Source organism: Arabidopsis thaliana (assembly GCF_000001735.4).
Source record: "Arabidopsis thaliana chromosome 1 sequence".
In the NCBI taxonomy this organism is placed as follows: domain Eukaryota; kingdom Viridiplantae; phylum Streptophyta; class Magnoliopsida; order Brassicales; family Brassicaceae; genus Arabidopsis; species Arabidopsis thaliana.
Window position 1 is genome coordinate 20,279,445 of NC_003070.9, and position 27,703 is coordinate 20,307,147.

Below are 27,703 nucleotides of genomic sequence, written 5' to 3' on the forward strand. Positions count from 1 at the left end.
TTCCGTTTTCCCTCCTATATATGACAAAACCAACCAACTCTAGTGATTAAGTACCATACACACCTAATGATAAAAATTAAAATAAAATAATGCAATTTCTTTTTGTGGTAGAAAAAATAATTCCACAAACCTCCTCACCCTTTTTCACCAGTCAAACTAATTCATAAGCAAAAAACAAGTAAAAAAAAAAATACTATATATGAAGTACCCGAGTATATTTAAATAAGTTGAGAAAAGAAGTACTAGATGATAGTATGAGATATGGATTTATCAAAGGGAAGCGGGGAAAGTGGCGGAAGAAGAGAAGATTTCGTCAAGTGTCCCGTTCATAGAGTCTCTGCATTGAAAGTCTTGTTGGATTGACATAATCTCTGCTTCGTTCATAGAAAGTTGAGGGAAATCTTGGAGTTGAAGAGGAGGATGATATGGAAGCTGATGAGAATAGTTTGAGAAAAGATGATCATGATCGTCCAGAAGAGAAGATGAGAAATGAAGAGCAAATATGGATGAGCTGTTTGCTTCGTCTAAAAGGACCCCTTGAGTTAGCTCTGATGAAGATGTCTCCGCGGATGCTCTTTTCAAGCTCTCGTCTTCAATATAATTACCATCACATTTTCTCCACTTCTTCTCCTTTTCTTCTTCCTCTTCTTTTCCTACACTAGTGCTCTCTTCTTCTGCTTCTTCTTCTTCCCCTTTTCTCTTTGGAATTTGTATGTTCTTCTTAAACACTCGGCACAATGCATACGACTCCTGTTTTAGATCAACATTAATATTAGTCGATATGGTTTATCAAAAAAAAAAAAATTAGATCAGAAATGAATATAGATATATATGTTAATAGAAGTTTGTGCATGGGAAATAATTTACCTTCAAGGAGGAGGAAGGAGCGTGCGTGAGACGATATTCATGCATGACCCAATTAGTACGAAGGCCATGAGGAGCCCTTCCTCTATAATAAACCAGTGTCTTCTTCATTCCCATCTTCATCTTCTTTGATTCTACTGTACGATCTTTCCCCGTGGCCTTCCAGTAACCCGCTCGGGTCGCACGGTTCGTCCTAGAGCCATTTGGATACTTCTTATCCCTTGTGCTGTAAAAGTACCATTCCATGTCGTTTCCCGGCAAAAATGACTTTTCTGTTCCGCGTATTATCCAAATAAATAACTCATAAAACCTCCAATATCATATGTATGAATGCATCATGACCAATATATGTAATCTATAACGTCAGATTGACATAAACAAGCTGAACCATATATAGAGAGAGATATAAAGAGTTGGATCGTACCAGGCAAGTCCCATGGCTCGCATTTATAAAGATCAACTTCTGGGATGATCTCGAGCTCAATGGCTTGGCCGTTGACCTTCCTATCAAGATAGTAAGCCACCAGTTCTTCATCAGTGGGATGAAACCTGAATCCTGGAGGCAAACTCATGGGCGCCATTCAAAGTGTATGCGTTAGAAAACGAGAGAGAAAGAGATGAGAGAGATTAATTAAAGTGATTAGGATGTTCGTACGACATATGAAGGTGACTATATATAATTAAAAAGATGAGACTCTGAAGAAGATATGATATGGGAATGTGTAAAAGTATGCCATGGGATTGGCATCTTCTGAGATTAATATTTTGTCTTACTTTGGGTTGCTTTTTGGTCAGTGTTTGTCATGATACTCATCACACATATTTTCTAAAACCAATATATATATTTTAAATAAAAACCTAACTCTGGCTTTTGAAGATTCTGCAAGTGTGAAAACCCTAGTAGGAGGAGAGACGGAAAAAGCTTTAGCAAGAAGGCCCCATCTCACAAATACTCACATATATGAATGTATATGCTTATAATTCCGGTTAGACCTTAACGTGGGTCATGAATCATTATAGAGGGATTTTTATAACGTTTGCTTTAAACCAAAAATGAAGGCTTTTTATGATTCAACAGTTTAGGGGACCCATCTCTTCTTCTCAAACCAAATCTACCTGGCGACACCTAAACACTCGGCTTTTTCTTTTCTTTTTTTTTCGGTTTGACAGTTTTGTTATATTGTTTTATGTTGTTATGGTCTTATAATAAGAATACTTATAAATTGAATTCATATATATGATTAAAAAATGGGAGAATAAAAAAGCAGGAGGCATCCAAGTCGACTTTGGCTTTAGTGTTGGGAGGCTTCTTTAGTCCCTTTTACATATGGATTAAAGACGTTGTTCGGCTCTTTTACATCATTACTCCCACACAATCTTTGACTCTCTTTCTCTCGGCCCTTCAATTTTACTAACTTCCGGTCAAATCTCTTTTGCCTCGACTCTCGGCCTCGATCCAAAAGATAAATTAAAAAAATAAGGACATCTTCATTCTTCACATGTATGATATATATAACTCATGTCATATATTAGATGTCTCGTTTACATGGTTTTTTTTCGTTTGCTAATATATATAATTCACATGTAGACGAAGAACATTGTAAACGGAATTTAACAGAATGAAGTAATCAAACGTTTTATGTAAGGAAATGATCAAATACTGAGGGAGTCCACAAGTTGCGACATATATAAAACTCCTCCATTCTTATAAAGTATAATATTCAAACTTCAAGTAAGTAACTCTCCCTTTTCCGTGAGAAAGAAATAACAATAACATTTTAGGGAAGCTTTAAGATGTGGTCACCAATAACTTAGGGAGAGAGAGAGAGAGTGACAGATACAAAAAACAAAAGATAGCAACTGAAAAATATTTTGGCGAAAGATGCTTTAACAGTTTAACTTATCAAACGACAACAACAAGACATGCCCCAATTGTTTCACCACTTTGTTTTTCTTGGTCACAAATCGAGTCTAAGTCTATATGAACAAGTAATTAATGTGAGTACTATATATAAAAAAAAATGTGACTATATATATAAATGTTGTATCACAAATGCAAAAGGAATGTGGATTAATTAATTAATAAAGACAACGAGGAAGCTAACATGCAAGCCTAACTAAAGACATGCAACCTTTGATACGATCTAAGGGGAAGCGAATAAAGCTAATTAAGATCTAAGCATCTTATCTTATCAACCCTTTTATATTTCCATTTCACATGTATCAAGTACCTATACTCTTTCTCAAGCTTATAGTATTGATATCTAGAGTATCAAATAAACATTAATTAATTAGACGTAACACAATAGTGACATTATTAAATGAATAGTAAACAAACTTTACGTGTATATATATCCATGACGAAATTGGCAAAGGCGGGACTCTATGGGGGAATCATGATAATACATACATACGATATACATGTTGACATGTATCATGTATCATGATAATACATACATCATCCCTTTTTTGTTGGTTTGTTAATAAAATGATCATACATCATCTTAAACATCAACATCAATCACAATTCTTCTAAAAGAGAAGAAGAGTCTTGTTCAGAAAAAGTAGCATCTGATTCCCTACATGTCGGTTTCCAAAACATATTTTTTTTCCATCTCATATTAGTTTGTGCTAAACAAACTGATCCAAGGAAAAAAGAAAAGCCTTTAAATAATACAAGTTGGAATCCCTGTGTCTCTAGAGATTCTTGCTTTCATGTTTTTTCACGCATCTCAATTATAGCAGAAGAACAATGTCACTGTCCAAAAACATTTGCGTTATTTGCCTTTTGCTTTTCTCCATGCATTAAATCTCATTTCTACCCTTGTTAAAGTGGTCACACTCATTACTCTTTTTAATATACTAATCCTACAGGACCACCTCGTGATTGTTATCTCAAATTTTGATTAATTATTCAATCAATTAGCCAAAGCAGATCTTCTTCAATTTTAAGATTTTGATGATTACTGTTAAAGCTGACTATCACTGCGGGGAATTCAAAGATGATGCTAGTATACAAAAAGAGAAGCATGGTTTCAAATTGCAGAATCAGGCCCATATATAAGTGGGCTTGATTATTTGGGCTTTTGGAAGAGTGTGGCCCAACATAGAGATATAGAGCTGTTATCGTCTGTCTTTCATGGCGGAGCAGAGGTGATCGTTTCACTATTCAATTTCACTCGTCGATCATTACCAACCTCTGCGGGCAAAGATGGAATTCGAGAAGATCAAGGTGATCAATCCCGTTGTTGAAATGGATGGTAAGTGTTCGAACAGTCAATTAGCTCAAATCTATGATTACGATTATGGGTTTCTCGTTACTCTGATTGATTGATTTGCTTATATTGGAGTATATGTGATCGGCTCTGTTCCGGGTTTTTCTTTTCTTCTATATGTTATAGTTTTATGAAATAAATTCAGAAACTTGACTCTTTATTTATTCTCTGTGCACAAGCAGGAGACGAAATGACTCGAGTTATCTGGAAATTCATCAAAGACAAGGTAAAAATCTTAACTTTTTTTTAAATCTTTAATCACAGATTGAATTCTTTTTGTGATTAAAATCTTGAGAATTTTGCAGCTTATTTTCCCTTTCCTGGAGCTGGATATCAAATACTTTGATCTTGGACTGCCTAACCGCGATTTCACTGATGATAAGGTTACTATAGAGACTGCTGAAGCTACTTTAAAGTATGTCGTCTTTACATTTTATACTTAGATATCATATTCTCCATGCTTTCTGCTTCTAGTGTTGAGGTTGTTCTGTGAATAAAGCTTGTTCATGGCTATTGGTTTCAGAATATATTGTCTGCCTTAAAGTTTTTTTCTTTTCTTTTCTTGTGTGAAGGTATAATGTGGCTATTAAGTGTGCGACGATTACTCCGGGTATGTATTCTTAAACCTTTGCAATTTTTAATTTAAAAGTGTGCTTCTTTCACTTACTAACAACAGTTTTTGCTTTCAACGACAGATGAAGCTCGTGTTAGGGAGTTCGGCTTAAAGAAAATGTGGAGGAGTCCTAATGGAACTATAAGGAACATTTTAAACGGTCAGTTTCTTCGCCAAAAAAGGGGGCAATTCCTTCTTCAATTCCTAAGCTCTAAGATCATGTTGTTATTTTTATGCAGGCACAGTTTTCAGGGAACCTATCATTTGCAGAAACATCCCTCGTCTTGTTCCAGGTTTGTCAATGGCTGCTCTTTTTGTATGAGTTAGCCATTTTCTGTACCTTTAACATGTAGAGCAAAACAAATCCCTCTGATTTCATTTCCTCAGGATGGACGAAGCCAATCTGTATTGGAAGGCATGCTTTTGGTGATCAGTATAGAGCCACTGATCTCATTGTCAATGAACCAGGAAAACTGAAACTAGTTTTTGGTAATCTCCTCCTCCCGTTCTGGATCTGTCTAACCCTTCAATTAAATTGTTCATTATAGAGAATAATGGGGGATCATTGTCATTGAATTCACCTACCTGTGGAAGTTTATTTATACACGTTAAAAATCATATCTTACATATGCAGAGCCAAGTGGATCTTCTCAGAAAACAGAATTCGAAGTCTTCAATTTCACCGGTGGAGGTGTTGCTTTAGCCATGTATAACACTGATGAGGTAGATATTATTGAAATAGTCCTCTCCTTCATGTCTGCACTATCTGAATACACTTACAGAGTATCTATTGATATGGTGGTCCGATTTCATTTTTGAACAGTCTATTCGTGCATTTGCTGAGTCCTCGATGTACACAGCTTACCAGAAAAAGTGGCCACTTTACCTCTCCACAAAAAACACCATCCTCAAAATATATGATGGAAGGTGTGAATTCACTGGCCTTTATACTTTCTTGTTAGAGTCTCACCGAAATCATTTCACCATCTAGTCATACTGCCCTGATATTACCTTTTCATCTTGTTTTCAGATTCAAGGATATATTCCAAGAAGTTTATGAAGCTAACTGGAGATCCAAGTATGAAGCAGCAGGGATATGGTGAGATGTGCATGTTATTAGCGACATTCTATTACAGTACACCATGCAAACTTGTAAACAAAGTTAATGAAATCCAGGTATGAGCATCGTTTGATAGATGATATGGTTGCATATGCCATGAAAAGTGAAGGGGGTTACGTCTGGGCATGCAAGAATTACGATGGAGATGTACAGAGCGATTTCTTAGCCCAAGGTTTTTCCTCTTAAATTTGAGATCTGTCTAGGGACTGAAACCTTAATTCTGCCAAATGCATTTTGGTCTTGTATCATGGTTCTTTGTTCTTTACTTGTGATCTAAATGGGGACAGAAACTTCAATTTTATTTCTCCTTATGAAACAAAGTTTCTGCTCTCCGCTGCAGGATATGGATCTCTGGGAATGATGACTTCGGTGTTGGTATGAAATGACGCGGGCCTCAGCCAAAGTTTTTGGTCTTTATCATGATAACATGTTTCCTGCGCATCATTATATTTTATGTATTAAATTTGAGATATATTACAGGTTTGTCCAGATGGAAAGACCATTGAAGCAGAAGCAGCTCATGGCACAGTTACACGCCACTACAGAGTTCACCAGAAAGGTGGTGAAACAAGCACCAACAGCATAGCCTCTATTTTTGCTTGGTCCAGAGGCCTTGCCCACAGGTAACGCATTTCCACTGTCTTTAAACATTTTCATACTTGGTAATTCGTGTTGCTACTCTGGAGAAAATCCAGTCCCTTGCTTCAATAATGAGTTAGTCTATCAGGGATTGTTTGTGGTAAGATTTGTCATTACTTGTCTCTTTATAATTGATCACTGAACTATGTGAACCGTTTTACCTTTGGCATAAATTGAGTTTAAAGTCTCTGAAAACTGGTTGAGTTCATCTTAACAAGATGTTTGGTATGTGATGGTACCAGGGCAAAGCTGGACAGCAATGCCGCACTCTTGAGCTATACTGAGAAACTAGAAGCAGCTTGCATGGGGACGGTGGAGTCTGGCAAAATGACCAAGGATCTAGCTCTTCTGATCCACGGAGCCAAGTAAGACTAAAACTTGAGAGAAAGTTGATGAGGTTGATGCACTTAATAAAAAATGTTTAAAGATAAGTTTTTGTCTACTATTTGAACAGGGTTAGGAGGGATCAGTATGTGAATACGGAAGAGTTCATTGATGCGGTGGCATGGGAGTTAAAAAGAAGATTGTTAGGCAACAACTCCAGGTTGTGAGAAGAAAGAATGGAAATCTGAAAAGCAAAGAGTCTCAGCAGCGTGATGTTTGATTTGATGCTCTTTCATAGGTGTAGAACTTAAAGCCTGAAAAGGGGCTATTGCATGAATAAAAGGAGATAGACTAATTGGGTAATTTATTGAGGAACTCAGATTTCCCAAAGCCGAGACTCACTCCTCATTGATTCGTTAAAAATTGAATCTTTTTAGCCCTTCTTTCTCTGTATAATCTCTGTTGTAAAAGCTACCAATCAACAGAAATGGCTACGTTCTCGTTGTCATTATCTTCTCTTTCCCTTTGTATTATTTATCTGGCAAAGAAATGAATGGTTGAGCTTTAGTTATAAGTGTTCCCTCTTGCTCCCTCAAGTTGCTATGGCTATGTGGGATTAGTAAGAAGACGACGGAGGATGATTTTGATGATAACAGCTCCCGTTTGTCCTCCTCACCTTCTCCTACGCCATTCTTCTTTGCTTCGCCATGAATCATCGATCGGAAACTTTCATCGGAAGAAAAATCCACGTTTCAGAACCGTATCATGTTCTTCTTTGTTGCCGCAACCGTCGGTTCGTCCGGATAAGGCATCGGAGTTGAAGACTCTGTGGAAGAAATTCTACAAAGTCGCGTCGCCTTATTGGTTTTCCGAGGACAAAGACCAAGCCAGGCTTCGTCTCGCCGCCGTCTTCGCCCTTACTCTCGCCACCACCGGCATTAGCGTCGGCTTCAATTTCCTCGGCCGTGATTTCTACAATTCTCTCGCCAGTACGAATTCTTCAACTCTCTCTCTCATTTCTCACTTTTCAAAAACAACTTGCTCTGTTGATCCTCTTTTCTCTGTGTTCAATAGACAAAGACCAAGAGCAATTCACCAAGCAGTTGTTCTATTACCTCTGTGCTTTCGCCGGCGGCATTCCGGTGAGTTTTCCTCACGCTCCTCCCTCTGTATCCAATCTCAATGAATGATGTTGTTCACTTTCCCTGGATTTTGCAGTTCTTTGTGCTACGAGATTATACAAAAGAGACTTTATCACTGAGATGGAGATCATGGATGACCAAATATTACCTGCAGCGCTATCTCAAAGATCAAACCTTTTACAAGATCCAGTCTCAGTCTATCATCGACAATCCTGATCAGCGCCTTGTTGACGATTTGAGTTCCTTCACTGGAACTGCCTTGTCTTTCTCTTTGACGCTTGTTAATGCCACCATTGATCTCATCTCTTTTAGCAACATCCTCTTCACCATTTATCCTCCTCTCTTTCTCGTTCTCTTGCTCTACTCCTTTGGCGGTACAGCCATCAGTGTCTTTCTTGGCAAGGTACAACAATGCCTCGTTAAGCAGTGTGATTGTCTCTATTCTGTTCCGCTTCAGATTTTGGCTTTGTTGCATTAACATTCCCTCTTGTGTTCAGGGACTAGTGAATCTCAACTTTCTACAAGAGAAGAAAGAGGCTGACTTTCGTTACAGCCTTGTACGAGTGAGGGAAAATGCTGAATCTATTGCTTTCTATGGAGGCGAACAGAATGAAATGCAGCTTCTGCTTCAGCGTTTCAGAAGCGCTTTTGATAATTTAACTGTAAAATTTCTCGAGCTTTCTTATCCATTTATATATATATCTATAGATTGCACAATAAATTACATTCAATTTTTTCACCTGCAGGAATTGCTGATAGCATCTAGAAACCTAGAATTCTTCACCGATGGATATCGCTACCTCATTCAGATTCTTCCAGTTGCTGTTGTTGCCCCAATGTATTTCTCCGGGAAGATTGAGTTTGGTGTCATTAACCAGTCAGTGTCTGCATTCAATCATATCCTAGGAGACTTCTCGCTCGTTGTCTATCAGTTTCAAGCTATCAGCTCTTTTTCTGCTGTCATTGATCGACTAGGTAGATTAATTATGTATTCTGCACTCTCTTTTAATGTTCTATATATATACTACTTGTTGCTTACAGATCACACAAGACCTTAGATCAATACCGAACAACATTAGACGCAGAATATGCACATCACCATAATTTCTGTTACCTGATGGTGAGAAATAGATATTTTAGTAGTAGGGTTTTGTTTAGAATATCGAAGAGTAGAAGTTGCAGTGTGTCGCTGTAGTTAGTTATTTTCTTGTGTTATAACAGTATAGAGTGTGGTGTATAGTAGGATTTTGATAAGAATATATAGATAATAGTTAGACTGTATAGTAGTAAGATTTTGTTTATAATATCTAAGAGTGAATACCCGGAAAAAAATGCGGGTGTAACCGTTGAGAGTGTGATGGGCAGACAAAAAGATCGAGTCAGCTGTTCACTTTCCTGCTTAAAATTGGGTCTAAATTATGTCTTATGTACAACATATTCACAAAGTTTCATTGTTTCTGCAAATCAACTTCTACGGCTAAATGAAAAACTGCATTTGCTGTAGGTTGGGATTCTCCTTTTACGCATCTAACAATATCAAGACTTCTTCCAACACAGGTGAATTTGATGATCTTTTGGATAACAACATCTTCAGAGATCCATCTGACACTGTGGACGAGATTGAGCTGACATATCAGAGTGAGATGAACTCTTCACTGCTGGACACCAATGGTTCAATCAAGTCCCAACCGAACCAAAAGCGTCTGGAGATCGAGGAGCTTACTCTTCAGACACCAACAAACGGAACCACATTGGTTCACAACTTATCTGCAGATGTATATGACAAGGATCACCTACTGGTTAGTTCACTTTGACTACTTGTGTTTAAAGCATGTGACTGGTAGATTGGAAGTTACTTAAAAATGCCATTTAACAGATAATGGGTCCTAGTGGGAGTGGAAAAACTTCGCTGCTAAGAGCAATGGCTGGTCTTTGGAGGTCAGGGAAAGGAAAAATCACGTTCTACCTCGATCCTGAGGTAGATTTTACACAGGAGAAATCTGATACTCAGGAAAATTCAGGGAAAAGAGGAGACGTATTGTTCCTTCCACAAAGGCCTTATATGGTTCTGGGATCTTTGCGTCAGCAATTGCTTTATCCTACCTGGAGTGCAACTGTGGAGGAGACGACACCTGGTGGCAGTAATATTGACGGTACTCAGTTTAAATTTGTGTCTAGTAACAACCATTTCTTTCAACTCCATTTAAGTTTATGCAAGCAGATTATAGAACCCAAAAGCAAATCGACTGAAGAAAAAATGCGTTGATTTTGTTAGGTTCACCACCTCTGCTGATTAGAGAGGACGGAAATGAAAAGCCGACAACAGATGATCTGATGCGGACTCTAGAGAAGGTTTGTCTTGGACATATAGCGGATCGCTTTGGTGGTCTTGATTCGATACACGAGTGGTCCAGTGTTCTCTCACTTGGTGAGCAGCAGCGCCTTGCCTTTGCACGGTTATTGCTGTCTCAGCCAAAGCTGGCGCTCCTGGATGAATCCACCAGTGCGTTGGATGAAGCTAATGAGGTACTTGTTGGTTCTCCTCTCATCTATCATTTAGAATAATATCATGTACATGTAGCGTTGAGCCATTAAAATTCCTCTTGATGCCCAGGCGTTCCTGTACCAGCAAATCCAGTCGGCTGGCATTACATATATAAGCATTGGCCACCGCCGGACTTTAACGAAATTCCATAACAAGATCTTACAAATCTCAACGGCAGACCCGAAGAGCAATGAACGTAACTGGCGAATAGAGGACGTGGATGCCCAAGATTCTTTGTACGGTAGATTGAATCAAAAGGAGGTGCCAAGTGAAAGCTGATCAAAACCTGATTGATTACATAAGAGACAGAAGCAGCAGGTAAATCTGCAAACGGGTGTCATGAAACATATAAGAAACATGTTTGGTGTCCATTTTGTATATAATCTACCAGACTTGACGTTGACTGAAGATGCAAGTAAATAGAGAGATTGATACAGATACGAGTGCAACGAAGTTCTGATTAAAAATAACACGCGAGATGAGCTAAAAATTCAAAACCGGCTGAGTATTTATCATAAGCCCAATAAATCTAACGATGGGCCCATTTGAGAAAGCCTGATAGAGTGAGAAAATGTAACACGACTGACTCGACTCAGTCGCTCAAAGTCGAAAAAGAAAGAAGGCGCAAGGAGGATGGTGACGAAAGAATCCATTGAAGTGATAGCTCAGAGCATTGGACTCTCCACTCTTTCTCCGGACGTCTCAGCCGCTCTTGCTCCCGATGTCGAGTATCGCGTCCGAGAGGTCATGCAGGTATATCATCAACTTCAACTTTACTTTTGCCCTCTAATCTCCTCTTTAACTTGTCGTCGCAATCTCCAGGAAGCTATCAAATGCATGCGTCATGCTCGACGCACCACTTTAATGGCTCATGATGTCGATTCTGCTCTTCATTTCAGGAATTTGGAGGTTTCCTCTTCCTCTCTTCTTCTTTTATTTCATACCGTTGACCCTGATTTTGACTTTTTTTTGTATAGCCTACCTCTGGCTCCAAAAGTATGCGGTTCAAGAGAGCTCCTGAGAACAGAGATCTATACTTCTTCGATGACAAAGATGTCGAGCTCAAGAATGTAAGCTTCATTGATTGGCCATGAATGAAGAAGATGGTGAAATGTTGTTTATTGTTATTAAGCTTCCCTTCATGGTCTCTTGTGCAGGTTATCGAAGCTCCTCTACCAAATGCACCTCCTGATGCATCTGTTTTCTCATTGGTTGGCAATTGATGGTATTCAACCTTCCATTCCACAGAATTCTCCTCTCCAAGGTATTTCTTTTGTCTTCTTTTGCATCACCTACTACTTCTCCTTCTAATCCCTCTTCCATGACAATTTGTAGCCATATCTGACCTTAAACGATCGGAATATAAGGACGATGGCTTGGCTGCTAGACAGGTGCTTTCTAAGGACCTTCAGGTTATTTTACTCCCTTCTTTTTTTGGGTCTTTACCTCGCTCTTTGAATGCTATATAATCCTTGCTTGCTCTCGATGCAGATTTACTTTGACAAAGTCACGGAGTGGGCTTTGACTCAATCTGGCTCCACCCTCTTTAGACAAGCACTCGCCAGCTTGGAAATTGATCCTGGACTCCACCCATTAGTTCCCTTTTTCACTTCTTTCATCGCTGAAGAGGTTTGTCTTTGTAATCCAACACTTCTAGTCTTGACTTTTATTCTAACTTGACCACATTTTCACTACTTTTTTTGTGCTTGCAATTTCTCCAGATTGTCAAAAACATGGATAATTATCCAATCTTGTTGGCTTTGATGCGTCTTGCTAGAAGCCTCCTTCATAACCCTCATGTACATATTGAGCCATATGTAAGTTTTGTGCGCACACTTTTTTTTTGTTTTTTTTTGTTTCTCTTCTCCCTTCTCCTCCTTCTGTTGACTTTTAACTTGTTGTATTCTGTTCAGCTGCATCAGTTGATGCCGTCTATTATCACTTGCCTTATTGCCAAGCGCTTAGGAAGAAGGTCATCTGATAATCACTGGGACTTGAGAAACTTCACTGCCAGCACAGTTGCTTCAACGTGCAAAAGGTTAATGTTACATTCTTGCTTTGTGATTTCATGCATCTTATACAACCATATAACTTGCAATCACATTAGTGAACTTTTTACAGGTTTGGACACGTTTATCACAATTTGTTGCCACGTGTCACAAGATCACTGCTTCATACCTTTTTGGACCCAACCAAGGCACTCCCACAACACTATGGGGCAATTCAAGGGATGGTAGCCCTTGGGCTTAATATGGTACTTCCTCTTGATGCTTCTTGATTATCATAACGAAGAGTAGCACTTTAGGTTGTGCGTCTAGAATTTTTACATAAGAAAGCATAAGTTTAAAACTAATAGTAGCATGATCCGACATCCTCGATAAAGTTATTAAACCTGCAATTGAACCTTAAGATATATATCCTTTGGTCGTCCGTAAGTATTTTCTTGCTTTATACCTTTGTCTAGGTTCGCTTTCTTGTTCTCCCAAACCTAGGGCCGTATTTGCTGCTTCTTTTACCTGAAATGGGACTTGAGAAGCAGAAGGAAGAAGCTAAGAGGCATGGGGCTTGGCTTGTTTATGGAGCGTTGATGGTGAGTATGCTTTCTAGTTTGATACAGAAATTAGAAAACTTGTTTGCTTTCAATCTCGTGTTGCAAAACAGGCAGGAGAGCATATAAACTTTAACTTTCCATAGGTGGCAGCTGGTCGATGCCTATATGAACGGCTTAAAACATCTGAGACACTGCTGTCTCCTCCAACTAGCTCTGTCTGGAAGACAAATGGAAAGCTCACCAGCCCCAGGCAAAGTATAAAATCTGGTCTCATTCTTTTTTTTTCTTTTGGCGTTCTAAACACGGAGATACGCGTTCTTAAATAATTTTTTTCTTCGGCCAAGGTAAACGCAAAGCAAGCAGTGACAACTTAACTCATCAACCACCACTGAAGAAGATAGCAGTAGGGGGAATTATACAAATGAGCTCCACACAAATGCAGATGCGCGGAACCACAACAGTCCCTCAACAGTCCCACACAGATGCAGATGCACGGCACCACAATAGTCCCTCAACAATTGCTCCGAAGACTTCAGCTGCTGCAGGCACTGACGTCGACAACTATCTCTTTCCTCTTTTTGAGTATTTTGGTGAGAGCATGCTTATGTTCACCCCCACACATGAGCTCAGTTTCTTCTTGTAATAGATTATTGACATGGTAATTGTATGTACCACAATAAATACATCTATATAATATTTCGAAATGTCTTGGAAATCGTCAACTTTATAGTGGGCATTTTGCGAGAGGTAAAATCAACCAGTGTTAATCTTACATAGACATATGTGTACTCTAATTATAGCTTGGCCTGGACCACAAATACACATCTTTTCCATGCTACTCCCCATCTCCATCTCCATCTCCACTATTAGTTGTGAAGAACGGAGTCAGAAAGTTTTTGTCCAACGCGGTGAATGATGTAGTGCTGCAAAGTTTTGTCAAGTGAGTCCCAAAAAATTGCAAATATCGCTTTTTACTCAGGAAAACATACTAAGCCATTCTCTTATTCTTACGTTTTGTGAAACTCCTTCAGCTTCATCTTGAACCTGCTTCCTGATGATGATGTATCCTCGTCAGATGAAGCTCCAATGCTAAAAGGAGGAGGGACATACTGATGATCGCTCTCTTCAAAGCCCTAACCACGTATCTGGGAGCGTTAGAAAAAGTACATACACAACTTTACTTCAAAGATATTAGAGTAGATCGTCGAGAGTTTACTTCAGACATGGAGTCATCAAGATCGTCACCTACAACTTCCAAAGCTTCCAACATTTTACCTGTCGAACCTCCTATTAGTAAAACCTGAAATATTACTGCAATGGATAAGAAACGCAGCCTATGTATTATTCTCCAACTCTCGCTGATTCTTATGTATACTACCACTGGAAATAACATAGATGCTTTTCATGGAGAGAATACGAAAGTTACCGTGACAACAACAATAGTTGTGGTTGCAGTAAAGATGATTTGGCCGTGACCCTCTGGTAGATCATGAAGTGATTGAAGTGCAAGTGCAAATGCCATTGCCCCTCGAAGTCCTATCGATGTGCCAATATGTGTACAAGTTTTAATAGTTTGTAGATATAAAAATGGGCATCAGGAGACAAGAACAAAAGCTATTAGCTCAACTCACCACTATACCAAAGGGCTTTTTGGTGCTTCATAGGTATCTTCTGGTTCTCCTGTCTAAATAGGTTGACCAAATATGCACACCCAAATACATTGACAGCCCTGCGTGAGAAAAGCATTGCAGAACATATAGGTAAATCCGAATCGAAAACCATGGTGATAATGAAGCGATCAGCCAGGATAAAAAAGCATTTAGTCACCTAGCCACGCCAATAAACAACTGATGTCAGTCATGAAACGCAGAAGCAAAAGGTAAAGTCAAGGATTTACAACACTGACTAACACTGCATACAATCACTGACGATCAGTAAATGAGGATACAATAGAGAAAAGGATAAACCCAACATGGGACCAGCTATGCTGCTCCATGGCAATATCAAATCCCATGTAAATGAACCTAGAAAAGCATTAAACAAATCAATATCAATCTAATAGAACTTTAAGCGTAGAAATTGTTATCCAACAATGGATGTTATTGCTCTGGACTCACGTGAAAGTTTCTGCTAGCGAAGATATCAAGTGAAAAAAAGAAGATACGAAACTCTGTGAAGCTTCTGAGAGATTTGAGAAAGTGTAGCGCTTCATAACCTACAGTAGCACTATATTAGGCAGCCTAAATATGTCTTTCCAAGATATTAACATCAACTAAGATGTAAAAGCTACAATGACTCGGCGATTACAATTCCTGTGAAGAGTATAGAAACAATGCCGGAGAGACCAACACCTTCTGCAAGCATGTATCTTACAGAATAACCAGAATACATTAGGGGGAAGAAGTGTTGTCATAAATACGAAGAGACAGGAGGAGAGTTGTTTTGTCTACTTACGAAAAATACGGGAAAAGTACAAAGAGACAACACTCCAAGTTCTGAAGACTGAGGTAGAGAAAAGAGAAAACAGAGACATTACATTTACAATATGTTCAGAGAGTATTAACAATGTAAATACAACAGTATAGAAAGAGTTAAGAAAAGATATGGCACTTACTTCTCGGTGTCCAATCCTGCATACTTAAAGAGGTGTTCTGAGTTAAGATTTTACAATACATTTTTGGCCATGTGACATCTAATAAGAAAAATAGAGGATTCGAGGAAGGATATTAAAGCTGAAGTGAATCCAACCCCAACCCCTGCAGAATAATATTAAGACTGTTAGTATGTTTAAGCAATATATGAAGTCGATGAAGGAATCGGTTAGAAGCTATTGGCAGAACTATTTATTCTGGGAGAAAAGAAAACGAAGAAAATAACAGGTCTTATATATATAGAAAAAAATCAGGTCTTATATATGTAGATGTATATGTGACTGTGAAGGACTTTAAAAGAAAAAGATTCCCTGATTCAAAGGGTAACTAATACGACCGTTTCAGTTCAAGTTAATTATTGCTTATTTTGGTTCTATGAATCTTCACAAAGAAACCTAGTCGACTAGTCTTTTGTTCATTGTTTAGATAATAGTGCGTCTAGTTTGGTAGGAGGGACTTTGATGAGACTAATATTGTTATAAAAACTGTGATGAAGGATCAAGAAGGAATAAGAGCAAACAGACCTGCAGACATTGAGCCAGCAAAAGTCTCAAAAAACCTGATCACCACCATGAAAAAATGTTCCCCAGACGAGGACTGGCGGTTTACTAAGGACATTGTTCTGCATCGAAAGTTTTTATATTGTACTTTAATACTTTGCTTAAAAGGTATCTAAAAGGAAAAGAATCATGTGATATACAGACCTGTACAATGATATTGCCATCTACGAGGCGCACCACATACACGAAAACCCATTTGATGGAGTTAGTGAGTGTTGTGGTTTTTCGTTTGCATATATACTTAAAAGGAAGAGCCCAATATCGCAGCAGATAATAAAAACTCACAGCATCATTCAGAACTGATTCTCCAAAGACCAAAGCATACAGGTTAACATCGGTGCCCACATCCTGCCATCAAATAAATGTTCATCACAATGCAAGGCATCATTTTAGGGAAAATACATGCGAATACTTGTATCCTGTGGAAACTGATAGTAAAAGGAAAAGCAGAAGCACCTGGAATATAGAGAGTACAGTGACAGGGTCCGTAGCTGATATAAGTGCACCAAACATAAGACACTCAACAAAGGGAAGTTTATACATGAGATACATAGAGCCGCCAAGATAACTGCAAAAAAGGCGGGAAAAACAGATAAGGTAGAAGCAAAACAAAGAAGCTAAGAAAGAAGAGGGTGATGATCCCTACACCAGACCACCAGTAACAACTGAAGCGACAAAAGTTCCGATGATAGCAAAGGTAACAATGGCTCCAAAGTTAGAAAAGAATGGTTTCTGCATCCATACAAAAATGATCTTAGCTACTGTTCAAGTCAGCTATTGTGGAAGAAAGAAAGATAAGCACTTACAGGTTGAAGACTGAAACCTGACTGGGTTCAAACAAATGAATGATGTCAAGGAAAATGACATCCATTATACATAGCATAGCAGCAGCGAATTTGAAGGATGAAATGCAGATATTGAAGCAAAGGATATAATATGATGGGAGGCAACAAAAACAAGAAGAAGAACTCTTCGTGGAAATTAAACCACGTCCTGATACAGAGTAGAAAGAACAAACCAGTGAGCGAGGAAACGATAAAAGGGAAAACTCAGGGATACTTGGAGGAGGGCAAAACCTAATGCTAGTCTCAGTATCGGAGATATTAGCAAGTATACCGACGATTAAACCTGAAAATTACGACGGAAGAAGAAGCTAGGGATAAGAGAAATCAAAGAGAGAGAGAGCAAAAGCCAAAGGAAGAGAGAAAGGATTATACCAATGAGAAGCGAACCGCTGGCTTCAGGAAGATAGTGGAATCGATGACGGCGGAGGACATGGCCGAGAACGAAGGAAAGCACGAGCATCATAATCTGAAGCAGTATACCAACGCCGGCCGCTTGCTGCTGCTTAACCTGGCCCTGAGGGTCGTGCTCCACCGGAGAAATCATCACTTCCTCCATTCAGATTTGAGATTGGACCACCCAACGACCTTGAGAGTTGAGACTTTGGGGAACAAGAGTCAAACCGCAAATACGCCGTCGTTTTATCGTCACCATGTCTCTCTGTGTGTTTAAGAGGATTTTTGAGTTTTTACTGGTACACGGATATGAATCACAGGACAACCAACATACAATGTAACATCTTGAAATCAATAGACGAGAGTGAAACCAATGTCCACCAAACTGAGCATTATACAACATTATTAGACCAGTAGATAATAACATAATCACAGTTAATTTTTCTTATAAGCAATAGCTTAAATAATGCATAGGTTCTTCAGGCCGGCTGCAGTATGTAGTAAGATTATCTACTTATTGGTCTGAATGCGTTAAACTAAATTAATCTAATAATTACATGTCTTTTAAGTACTAGTATTTTCTTGGATGAGTAATTCAAACTGCTATTTTTTCTGTCATCAGTAATTCAAATTGGTTATCATCTAAATTATAAAACAAAATATTTCTGTTATGATAAAATATGATTATCTATTAAATTATTAATAATTAAGATAGAACTAACATACTCGTACAAACTAATTCTGTAACCAAAAATATTAAAATTCGCAAATATTATTTGAAACATCTGTTTATAAAAGTAATTTCATATTACCATGTCAAAAACAAAAAGAACATTGTTTTGGGAACTGCAAAATTACATATGTTTCGAAGTATATTACATATGTATTACATGTTTTTCTTTATTCTTTTTTTCTTTGTAACAATAATATCAAAGATTGCATCCAAACGTAGTATCTGACTACTATTTGGTGCAATATCCAAACGAAGAAGAAACAAAGAGCACTTAAACTGAATTGTAACAAATTGAAACCACTACAGCAACGTAGTTCTTGTAATTTCCTTCAACAATGACAATGATAGAACTCGGTATGATAAGAAGACTCTATCTAGCCGATCCACGGAAGTTGTGAAGATCTCAATAACCTCAACAAGATCCCAAAAAAAAAGAGCTTACTTCGCACAAATACGATGATTCCGAACATCACAGATGACATAACAAAGGGGACACTACAAAAAATGGCATTAAAGCTCATGTAAGATTCAAAAGCACATATGAGAGAAAAGTAAGGGCATGTCATGTCCACTCTCTTCTTCACTTATTACTGTCCCATTTGGCCAAAGTATCTGCCGGCGATGGTGATGAGCATATTTGCCATGGTGATAACTTCTTCATCTCCAACCTCTAATGATGTCTCTGCACGAACACTAGCACACTTCCTCAGAAGACCCCTTAGACAAGCACAAGTATCGGCATCCAAAGGAGTCTCCAATGATGCACACAACGCTACTACCCATTTGCAATCGCTACTCTGTAAACCGCTCTCCTTCTCAACCAAACATATACGCTTTTTCAGCTTTGATACCCGCGTCACCGAGTCCATTCCTTGTATGTCTGTTACCACCTCACCAAAAGACTCATCCTCCTCTGTGTGGAGATGCTTATTGAACATCTCCACAAGCAAATCTTCTACACACTGACTTGATATTATCTCATCCTCACAGCTGTTGGCACTTTGTGTTAGAGTCTGTAAAAATAACAACACTTACTTTCATTTTCGTCTATTAAGAGAGAGACTGCTATTAACCAACCATGTAAGTCAGATGAAATATCAGGAAAAAATACCTGGCGAAGGTGTACAAAGTCCAAAAGCAACGAGTCCTCCCATTCCTTCATGGGTAACAGGTACTCTGGACATTTGGGGATTTCAGGAATTAGTGGCATATAAACACTTTGCTCTTTCTTTATGTACGTGCTTTCATCTATCTTGGCTACTCTTACATTCGGAATTCCCTTAGCCTCCCACCTAAATTGAGGAAACAAAACAACTTAACCATAATACCAAAAGTTTAAAAGTGTAAAGACACAGAAAGATGGAAACAGAGAGATAATATACCTGACTCGTCTTAAATATTCAAGCCCATCTTCTGGTGGTCCAGTACTAAAATCAGGTTCTCCATCTACTTCAAACGCAGGTCTCAAAATGCTATTGTAATCATCATTATCGTCAGTGTAGTCTTCAGGGTCCTCCGTTCCTTCTTCAGTCCCCAAATTTTCTTCTGAAGAAATAATCATACAAGGTAAGTAACAGGAACAAACAAAAGGATTTCTAAACACAACAGAAATGAGCGTGCATAGAAACAGAGAAGAAATAAGTCCATCAAAATACATAATAACTTTAAGGTTCTGAGTGTGAATGCACTATTTTTATTGAAAATGTATGAACATGTACAACTTTAGCCAAAGACTAATGGCCCTATATAATTTGAACCAAAAGAAACTCCTATGTCCTTTATAACCTGAACAAAACAATCTATATACAGAATGAATGTATGAGGTATTAGGCTGTTAGCTCATAGAAAAAAGAAAGAAAAAAAGGGACTTGTATTGTGTCTAAGAAACGAGAAAATTGGTGAAAAATGGACTTTGACAAATCTCTTCAGCTGACAGCTCAATGTACAAATATATTCACACAGTTACGTCTTGGTACAGCAGATATGGGACCTGTGGAAAAGAAAATAAGAGGCCCCTATCAAAACGACAAGTTATGTACTCGAACTGACGGAAGAATTAAAAATGAAGAACAGATCAAGAAACACGAAAAGAGCTCTCGAGCAGGAAAACAGACAGACATCCAAACCATGAAAAAGATGCTTAGCAACAAGAAACCATTGAAGTTGTTTAATAGGAAAAACCACTGCCGAAACTCACTGATACTAAAGCAGACTGGATTTGTATGTGATGACCCATTTGAGAAAGAAAACACCACAAAACCCGGAAAAGTGCAACATATTTACTCCTATTTCTTAGACCTATCTATCTAAATTTGATACACCTAAAGTTATTCTCAACCAACAACAAGAAAAACAAAACAGTCAGGTGAAGAATGCAAGGAATAAGAGACAAACAAAGCATCTGCGAGGTTATCGAGATTACCATTGCCACTCTCCGTTCGCCCACGAACACGATTAGACTTTGAACTCTTGTAATTCTTCACATAAACTAAACTTTCATACTCAGTCACCACCTCAGGTAGAATCCTAGAATACATCTCACTCCACAGGTTCTTCTGATTCACAATGTGGGCAAACCTCATTGACTCCAATTGTTTCCTAGTGTACAATCTCCTAAACTGCTTCCCATTGTTTTCTACTCCACTCCCCTCAATAACATTTCTCTTATCTCCAATTTTCTTAAGCTTTCTAGGTGTATCCTTCTCATTTTGAGCAGTCCCTGGTCTCTTAGGATGATGAACAACATCAACCAACGCAGTATGATCAACCAATTCAATCTTATCAACATCATTATCCATCGTCTCTTCGATCTTAGGCAACGTATCCACATCAACACTCTTCCTAAAGATTGACCCAAGTTCGATTTCAGCCAGCAATCTTCTCTTCTCTGCTTCCAATAGTCTCTGAGCTTCAGATTCTTGTTCCTTCTCCTCAAAATTCAAACTTTCTTCAAGGGCTCCATCAACTCGATATTGCTCACTTCCTTTAGAGAAGGATGATTCCTTTATCTCTTGCAGATCCCTATTGTTTACAGAGACGGCTCCATCTTCCATAGTTATTGCATCGTTTTGCGAGGAAGAAGCTTGTGGATCTATCTCAGAGTTCAGTTGCTTCTTAAAGTCGCTCTCTTTTTCTAATCCATCCCCAGAAATTGAGGTTTTCGCCGGAGTACAGTGGTCGGAATCGGAGTTTGTCATCATGAGGCGGATGTGCGCAAAACCCTTAACGAGTGAATAAATTGTTCCTTTTCTCGAAGCTAATAAATTGCTCGAACCGGTTTGATTAAACCGGAAAAAATTATCAACCTTGAACCGGTTCTATGTATAAATATAGCCAATGTGTTCTCATCCCGGATTATACCGGATCCGCATATCTGCTAATTCCACACACCATTCTCTTTTGAAGCCTTTTGTACTAACATCGTTTATATTCTTAACATTTCCATACAAAACAAAATGAGAACAACAAGTAGAAGAAGATTCTACTACATCTTGTATCAAGTTCATTACAAACAACTAACACGTAATTAAATAGCTAAACTACTCTCTCTGCTACACTACGATTAAACTTAACACCAATAAGAGGTGAATCATGTAGGGACAGTGTAGTAACCAACATCATCATCTTGATTCACCATCAATATCACAGTTGCGAAGAGAGCCACCACAACAAAAGATATCGCAATAACGAGTTTGGCATAGCTCATCTTCTTCTTCTTCTTCTTACCGGTTATCATCTGTGTTTGAGCTGTGTCTTCACTAACTGTGATAGTTGATGACATTGTTTCCACCATGGTTGGAAATTGCTTTCTGAGTTTAGGATTCTTGCGAGATCCTATGGTTTTCTCTCTCTCGCCTCTCAGTATTGGACTTTGGATGTCTGAATGATCTAAATCAACATCATCAGGATATTGAAGAGAGCTGATTAGCTTCCGTGGAGTGCTGAAGATGTTGAAATCTTCAGCATTGATGCGACGTGAACGCTGTCTCTGTGTATCAGAAAAGTCAGAAATGTTTAACATAAATGAAACTAACAAACATACAACAAAGATGGATTGATGTTCACCTGAGGACTAGGAGTGGTGTTTCTCAAACTTTCCATTAGAAACCCTTCAAATTCATCTCCATTTTCACAAGTATCATACGGTACAAGAGGTGAATCAGAGACAGTGGTGCTTCCTTTAGTTACACGGGAGAAAAGACCATCCTTTAAAGAGATATCAACCACTCCTCCATTCTCATCACGTCTCCAAAGTTTGCGGTTCACACTCCTCCGATCAAATTCAGAGTTACAAGAAGTATGAGAAATAGGCGAGGACTCAACCGGAGAATCATACCCGCTAAAAGAGCCTAGAGTCTGTGATTCAGGTGATAAGGAGTAATCAGGAACAATGGACGAACAGTTTCTTCGACTGAAATTCGAACCAGTAACAGAACGACAACCTTTCTCCATCTTCGACTCGAGCTCTGCCGCTATTCTTTTTGAAGTCATCATTGCTTCATAAGCAGCTCCTCTAACATAAGCCATTTGGTCAGATTGACACCTCTCCATTTCTTTTATTATCAACTCAACTTCCGAGTATATGCTTCTCGGATCCAAGCACTTCATAAGGAAGTTCAACATTTGGACTGCTGATAATCGTTTCTGCGAGTTTCCTTCAGATACTCCAAATCCTAGAATTCGCAACCCCGTGTGTATCAGCAACCTTGCATAAGCTTCAACAATCAAAGGATTATGCTTGGCAAGTGACATAACCAAACCCATTTGAAGATGTGTTTGGTTGGAGTTTGAGTCCAACGCAACTACCACATTTTGACAAACCCTGTTCACCATCTCATCCGAAGCAAACCGCCAATTGTCACTATCCACAAGAGCCTTCAAACACAAAGCAGCCCCTGAAGTAAGGCTCTCTTGAGAGGCCAATAGAGAATCCGTAAGAGGCTTACACAAAGAGTGGATTATAACTCGTTTCTTGTCTTCTGTAGTAGTCGGATCGATCCCATATCGAGCAATCGCCGGAATAACTTTCGAACACGCTTGTTGAAGAGGGAAAGAACCAGCACTAGAAGCCAAAGTCTTGACAATAGTGGACATGATTGTATCAATCTGAGGCACAATGTTAGGTCCATGAACACGAGCAAGGATTTCATAAAGCGAAATCGTGTATTCACCGGACAAAGAGTTGGTTTCTTTAGTCTCGAAAACTTGAGCTAGAAAACCAGGAATAGCCTTTGAATCCAAGTCCTTCACATAAGATTTAAGAGCTTTCATTGCTGATTTACGACTCTCTGTGTCTTTGTCAAGATTAGCCAGTTCTTGTCTCAATATTGGATTCAGATTCAAACCCATTACTCAACCTGCACCACACAAGAAAAAATCACACCAACAACATAAGGCTACTTCTTAAAGTCATAAACTTTAGCTATATTTCAAATCTCAGCCTTGCAAACTCGATTGAAACCAATAAACACCGTATACGAGATAATTGGGAACCAGACAGCTAATTTTCAACTGCAACACACAAGACAAATAACACCAACAGCATAGAGTTTATTCTTAAAGTCATAAACTTTAACCTACATTTTCAAATTTCATGTTTGCAAGTTTGATTCAGACCAGAAATAAAGACTCATATACGAGGAAAATGAGAACCAGACAACTAACTCCAAATCAGACAACTACACGAGAAAATAGCAAAAATTTCAAGACAAAACAATTATTCCAACTGCACAACAGAAGGAAATATCACACTAAAATCGTAAGATTTCTGCTTAAAGTCAAAATACTTTAAGCTACATTTTCAAATCTCATTCTTGCAGACTCGATTCAGACCAGAAATAAAGACATCCAATACGAGAAAACTGAGACCCAGACAACTTCACGAGATAATAGCAAAAATTACAGAACCATGAATCTCAGAACAGATCCGTACCTGCTTCTTATACTGGGAGCTCTCAGCTAATTATTTGGTTTGACCGTACAAAGATGAAACCTTTGGAGAATTCAAAAGCAAATGAAATCGATGTGAAGTAGCAAAGTGAAACCTTGGAATGAGAAAATCAAAAAGTGTGTGGCGGAAACCTTACAAATGAAAAATCCCGCGGTTCAACAGATAACACATTTTTCAAAAAATGTTTGGGGTTTAGTTTTTTTTTGTTTGTGTATGTATGTGTCTGCTTCTTCTTTATTTTGTTTGAAGCTGTTTTGTCTTTTTCAATGTCAGTTGTCGCCATCTGTTGTAATATGAATCTTTTTGTCTTTTTTTATTTATTAAATAATTATATTTTCTCGTGTTTAACAAAAAATAGATCGGAGATTTTTAAATTCAAATCTCTCTATTCGAAATCTCACCGCTCTATATTGTTGCATTGGGTCCCATTCTCAAGTCTCTAGATCTAGTGATCTGCATTTTCAAATTATTTTAGTTGAGACGGTGTGTGAATATCCGTGAACAAATAAATGCTACTGTGGTGTTATTATATTTGAGTTTGAGATTATTATACTAAGAGGATGATTACAGATCGACCACAAATTTTATACTGTACTAATGGTTTTAAGGCTAAAAAGGACTAATCTAATGGATCCATTTTGACATATGTTTAGGAATCGATTTGGCCTTGTAGAAGTTTAGTTTACTAGTCCCAAACACAGCATTGCCTCTGAAGCAGAAGTGGGTCTGTTCTGTGAAGCATCTCTCCTCTCTAAACTACAATAATATCAGTATTCCTTAATAGAGTCAAAACAAGTAGTACTTCTCAAACTAAGGGAGTAACTAACTTATCTAGCACTGATATATGTACACCCTCTATCGATCTAGACACATCAAACCAGCTGCTCACAATGGATTCTCTTTTTTCATATATAAACAGCAAGAATAAAATATCAAGCAATTTTTTATTTTAGTGAAATTCCTTCTGATGAACAAAACCTTTGTACATGTCATTTGATCAATACAAAGGCTCATGGTTTGAGGGGAAAAAAGAAAGAAAGAAGCAGATGTAAATATCGATACTAGTAGAATAAAACGGAAAATGCCCACCAATACCCAAATACAATTGATATACAAAATATATGCTCCACGAATTAACCCGAGGTTTACAAAACATGATGATTTCTCCATCTAAAGTTTGCTTCTACTTGCACTTGCTAGATGTTGGGTAACAAGAAAGATGAGTTTGGTGGCATTGGTCATGAAGGGAAGGTGCCAAAGAAGATGCCAGTGGCACCTATGAGAATTAATATCATAAGTACGTGCAAATCTCCATACGTATTATATTAGCTACAGAATGCATGGAAATTGCAGGAGGAGAGCTTAGTTCTGATGATAGTAAAGCAATACCTTCTCACAGGTACAAATGATATTAGTGTGACTGTGGGAGGAGTCTGCAGGTGGGGCAGTACCATTTCCCTTTGAATCTGGTCTCAGGTGTGAGGCCAACGCATGTATAGTGAAACCATTCACCTCCTTGGCACTGTCGAAACAGGAACAAAAGGTTTCATCATAACAGCTATACATTAAAAAATAAATAATAAGATGCTGGGAGAGCAGGCTCACATTCTCATTGTCACAGGCAATCATGTCTCCAAAGGACACCTGAAACAAATAACGAAAATGTTAACCAAAGATCACAACAGGATCAGGCAACTTACAGATTTTGCAAAATTTATGTATTCAGGACCTGATGGCAGACACAGTAAGTTGGTTCGTTTGGATCGATTGGCTGCTCTTCAATTGGCATAAGGTCTTTCCGATTGCTTCCTGGAGGAGGCATGAGCTCAAAATCCCTGTCACGATCCCAGTCTCTATCTCTATAATCAATCTTCTTGGGCTGAGGTGTGCCATAGAAGGACTTACGCTTTTCCGCTTTAGGAACTATAGGTAGTGGAGGAAGAACAGAGGGCTCGTCTGGTGGAATTTTTCCCTCTGATAGAGAAGAACAAACATGATAAATACAGAGAACGCCAATACTGAAAACGTTTAACTACTTCATCAATGCATCATTGAAAAGTTTATCATATGACCACGATAGAAAAATGAAAGTAATGCCACTAATGATTTGACAAGACTGAAGATAAACATTTTATGTGTCTCTGAAGCTTGACACTAATCGATGTGCACTGACTAAAGTTTATGCAGGTGAAACGCATGTTTTTACCAACCCTTAAGGGGTTGTTCAAGAGGAAGTTTAAAAGAGTTATAAGCACATGTGACCCTTTTATTGATAAAACAAGACGTATACAAGGATTCCACACAAGAGATTGACTCTTGCCGTAAGGATACATGCTCAATCAATTACGAACTTAATAACCTCAATCGATCAATTTTGACACACATATTAACAAAACTCTTGGAATAATTAGCATGAATAAGCATTAGAATATGAAAAATATAGTTCTAATCAATTCCCTTAAGATAACAGTAACTAGACAGCTCCTGAGCTAAAATCACATACCTTGCTTTAAATCTTCTGCAAAATTATTCAGATCTTCATCAAGTCGTTTTACATGACTATCTATCTACAACCAGAATAAACATAATAATTACCACAACACCAAAACTGGCTGAAACAACCAAAGGAGCTATATTCAGACTTTAGCAACAAAGATTCTGATTGAATTAATACATACACATCCATCAATGTTTTCGTGACAGACAACAAAACATTCACAGCAGCAAATATACTTAAATAGCAAGAGGAAGCCTTAGAGGAATATATAACTTACAAGATCATACGCTTGTCGGGCCAATAAAACCTTCTCGGTACACAAACTTAACGCATTTTCCTGACTAGACTCAATCTCTTTACGCATTTTCTCAATCGTTTCCTCTTCATCAAGACCACCATTATTGTAATGATTACCATTACCCTTTTTAGAACTCTGTGAAGCAAGCCCTAAGCAATACTTAGTTTGCTGTCTTGTCTGATTTATAAGCGCTTCCAACGACAAACAAAACACAAACATAATCAATTCACGAAACACACAAAGAAACATACGCAAGAGAACAATGTAATAACAAAAATTTACATTGAGATCTCTCGTCTAGTTCGCGAACTGTGTTTAGTAATCTTTGTAGCTCTGCAGGGAAAGTGCTTGCATCTACATGAAATTGAATTTCCGAATTGTACAATTAAAACCCTAAAATTCGAACTAATTAGAGAAAATTTATCAAATAAAGAGAGAAATTATGGATCTTACACTCAAGGTAATCATCAACATAAACTCCAGTTCGTGCAATAGCCATCTTTGATCTCTGATGAACTGGATTTGATTATGGAGCATAGACTTCAGCTAGGATTTCGAATTGGGATTGAGAACGAAGCTTTTTTTTTTCTCACGAGTTACTAAAGTTATCAAACCATACATGGGCTAAAAACTAAAAGCCCCACAAACATTGAGATTACGCAAAACATTTTAAGCCCAAAATGAGCCCAATAGCATTGTTTTG

At 38.2% G+C, this 27,703-nt stretch overlaps 8 protein-coding genes and 2 long non-coding RNA genes across 26 annotated transcripts; 4 read left to right on the forward strand and 6 right to left on the reverse strand.

Annotated features, from left to right (window-relative positions):
• Positions 1-62: 62 nt before the first annotated feature.
• On the reverse strand, positions 63-1,508 carry NAC020 (NAC domain containing protein 20). Its single transcript, NM_104311.3, has 3 exons — positions 1,289-1,508; positions 868-1,136; positions 63-750 (listed from the first exon to the last, which is right to left on the reverse strand). Exons 1-3 carry the CDS (start codon positions 1,443-1,445, stop codon positions 271-273), a joined length of 906 nt encoding a protein of 301 aa, NP_175835.2. The 5' UTR covers positions 1,446-1,508; the 3' UTR covers positions 63-270.
• Positions 1,509-3,881: 2,373 nt separating this feature from the next.
• Positions 3,882-7,342, forward strand: ICDH (isocitrate dehydrogenase). Of its 2 annotated transcripts, NM_104312.3 has the most exons (15): positions 3,882-4,124; positions 4,322-4,365; positions 4,445-4,554; positions 4,712-4,749; positions 4,835-4,912; positions 4,992-5,045; positions 5,140-5,241; positions 5,387-5,475; positions 5,576-5,679; positions 5,783-5,851; positions 5,929-6,044; positions 6,213-6,247; positions 6,353-6,495; positions 6,754-6,876; positions 6,966-7,342. In NM_104312.3, the coding sequence occupies exons 1-15, from the start codon at positions 4,076-4,078 to the stop codon at positions 7,060-7,062; spliced, it is 1,251 nt and encodes a 416-aa protein (NP_175836.1). In that variant the 5' UTR covers positions 3,882-4,075; the 3' UTR covers positions 7,063-7,342. The 2 variants fall into 2 exon arrangements, with proteins under 2 accessions (NP_175836.1, NP_001321996.1); NM_001333641.1 differs by having other exon boundaries at positions 3,949-4,124; positions 6,213-6,495.
• A 69-nt stretch (positions 7,343-7,411) lies between these two features.
• Positions 7,412-10,957, forward strand: ABCD2 (ABC transporter family protein). The gene is made up of 9 exons (NM_104313.4): positions 7,412-7,824; positions 7,910-7,977; positions 8,054-8,380; positions 8,475-8,639; positions 8,724-8,952; positions 9,535-9,776; positions 9,854-10,130; positions 10,253-10,503; positions 10,592-10,957. Exons 1-9 carry the CDS (start codon positions 7,473-7,475, stop codon positions 10,799-10,801), a joined length of 2,121 nt encoding a protein of 706 aa, NP_175837.2. The 5' UTR covers positions 7,412-7,472; the 3' UTR covers positions 10,802-10,957.
• On the reverse strand, positions 9,089-10,911 carry AT1G54355. 2 transcript variants are annotated; one of them, NR_139867.1, is made up of 1 exon: positions 9,089-9,556. It is a non-coding gene; the product is annotated as an other RNA (long non-coding RNA). The 2 variants fall into 2 exon arrangements; NR_139868.1 differs by lacking the exon at positions 9,089-9,556 and adding an exon at positions 10,634-10,911.
• Positions 10,958-11,111: 154 nt separating the features above from the next.
• On the forward strand, positions 11,112-13,880 carry TAF6B (TBP-ASSOCIATED FACTOR 6B; the record flags this gene model as incomplete). Of its 6 annotated transcripts, none has more annotated exon segments than NM_104314.6 (12): positions 11,112-11,275; positions 11,345-11,431; positions 11,500-11,592; positions 11,680-11,786; positions 11,858-11,934; positions 12,014-12,151; positions 12,244-12,339; positions 12,436-12,560; positions 12,644-12,776; positions 12,987-13,112; positions 13,217-13,328; positions 13,418-13,822. In NM_104314.6, coding segments are annotated over 12 exon segments (1,513 nt in total).
• NHX5 (sodium hydrogen exchanger 5) lies at positions 13,707-17,792 on the reverse strand. The gene is made up of 21 exons (NM_104315.5): positions 17,502-17,792; positions 17,361-17,412; positions 17,218-17,277; positions 17,091-17,115; positions 16,931-17,016; positions 16,741-16,852; positions 16,570-16,632; positions 16,429-16,448; positions 16,249-16,346; positions 15,801-15,829; positions 15,688-15,719; positions 15,528-15,575; positions 15,381-15,441; positions 15,191-15,288; positions 15,022-15,097; positions 14,901-14,920; positions 14,705-14,802; positions 14,500-14,609; positions 14,290-14,373; positions 14,085-14,206; positions 13,707-13,996 (listed from the first exon to the last, which is right to left on the reverse strand). Exons 1-21 carry the CDS (start codon positions 17,683-17,685, stop codon positions 13,909-13,911), a joined length of 1,566 nt encoding a protein of 521 aa, NP_175839.2. The 5' UTR covers positions 17,686-17,792; the 3' UTR covers positions 13,707-13,908.
• On the forward strand, positions 15,965-16,273 carry AT1G07967. Its single transcript, NR_139344.1, has one exon. It is a non-coding gene; the product is annotated as an other RNA (long non-coding RNA).
• A 568-nt stretch (positions 17,793-18,360) lies between the features above and the next one.
• Positions 18,361-21,535, reverse strand: AT1G54380 (spliceosome protein-like protein). The gene is made up of 4 exons (NM_104316.3): positions 20,678-21,535; positions 19,638-19,800; positions 19,367-19,547; positions 18,361-19,268 (listed from the first exon to the last, which is right to left on the reverse strand). Exons 1-4 carry the CDS (start codon positions 21,453-21,455, stop codon positions 18,843-18,845), a joined length of 1,548 nt encoding a protein of 515 aa, NP_564657.1. The 5' UTR covers positions 21,456-21,535; the 3' UTR covers positions 18,361-18,842.
• A 92-nt stretch (positions 21,536-21,627) lies between these two features.
• Positions 21,628-24,505, reverse strand: AT1G54385 (ARM repeat superfamily protein). Of its 3 annotated transcripts, NM_148591.3 has the most exons (4): positions 24,342-24,484; positions 24,188-24,247; positions 22,321-23,612; positions 21,628-22,243 (listed from the first exon to the last, which is right to left on the reverse strand). In NM_148591.3, exons 3-4 carry the CDS (start codon positions 23,602-23,604, stop codon positions 21,845-21,847), a joined length of 1,683 nt encoding a protein of 560 aa, NP_683432.1. In that variant the 5' UTR covers positions 23,605-23,612; positions 24,188-24,247; positions 24,342-24,484; the 3' UTR covers positions 21,628-21,844. The 3 variants fall into 3 exon arrangements, with proteins under 3 accessions (NP_683432.1, NP_001031189.1, NP_001322263.1); NM_001036112.3 differs by having other exon boundaries at positions 21,643-22,243; positions 24,188-24,505; NM_001333644.1 differs by lacking the exon at positions 24,342-24,484 and having other exon boundaries at positions 21,668-22,243; positions 22,321-24,188.
• A 565-nt stretch (positions 24,506-25,070) lies between these two features.
• ING2 (PHD finger protein-like protein) lies at positions 25,071-27,666 on the reverse strand. 8 transcript variants are annotated; one of them, NM_202298.3, is made up of 8 exons: positions 27,454-27,666; positions 27,283-27,354; positions 26,980-27,191; positions 26,709-26,772; positions 25,935-26,179; positions 25,811-25,849; positions 25,595-25,727; positions 25,071-25,481 (listed from the first exon to the last, which is right to left on the reverse strand). In NM_202298.3, exons 1-7 carry the CDS (start codon positions 27,497-27,499, stop codon positions 25,617-25,619), a joined length of 789 nt encoding a protein of 262 aa, NP_974027.1. In that variant the 5' UTR covers positions 27,500-27,666; the 3' UTR covers positions 25,071-25,481; positions 25,595-25,616. The 8 variants fall into 8 exon arrangements, with proteins under 8 accessions (NP_974027.1, NP_974026.1, NP_001117488.1 ...); NM_001160953.1 differs by having other exon boundaries at positions 25,139-25,481; positions 27,283-27,333; positions 27,454-27,556; NM_202297.3 differs by having other exon boundaries at positions 25,071-25,727.
• Positions 27,667-27,703: the final 37 nt, after the last annotated feature.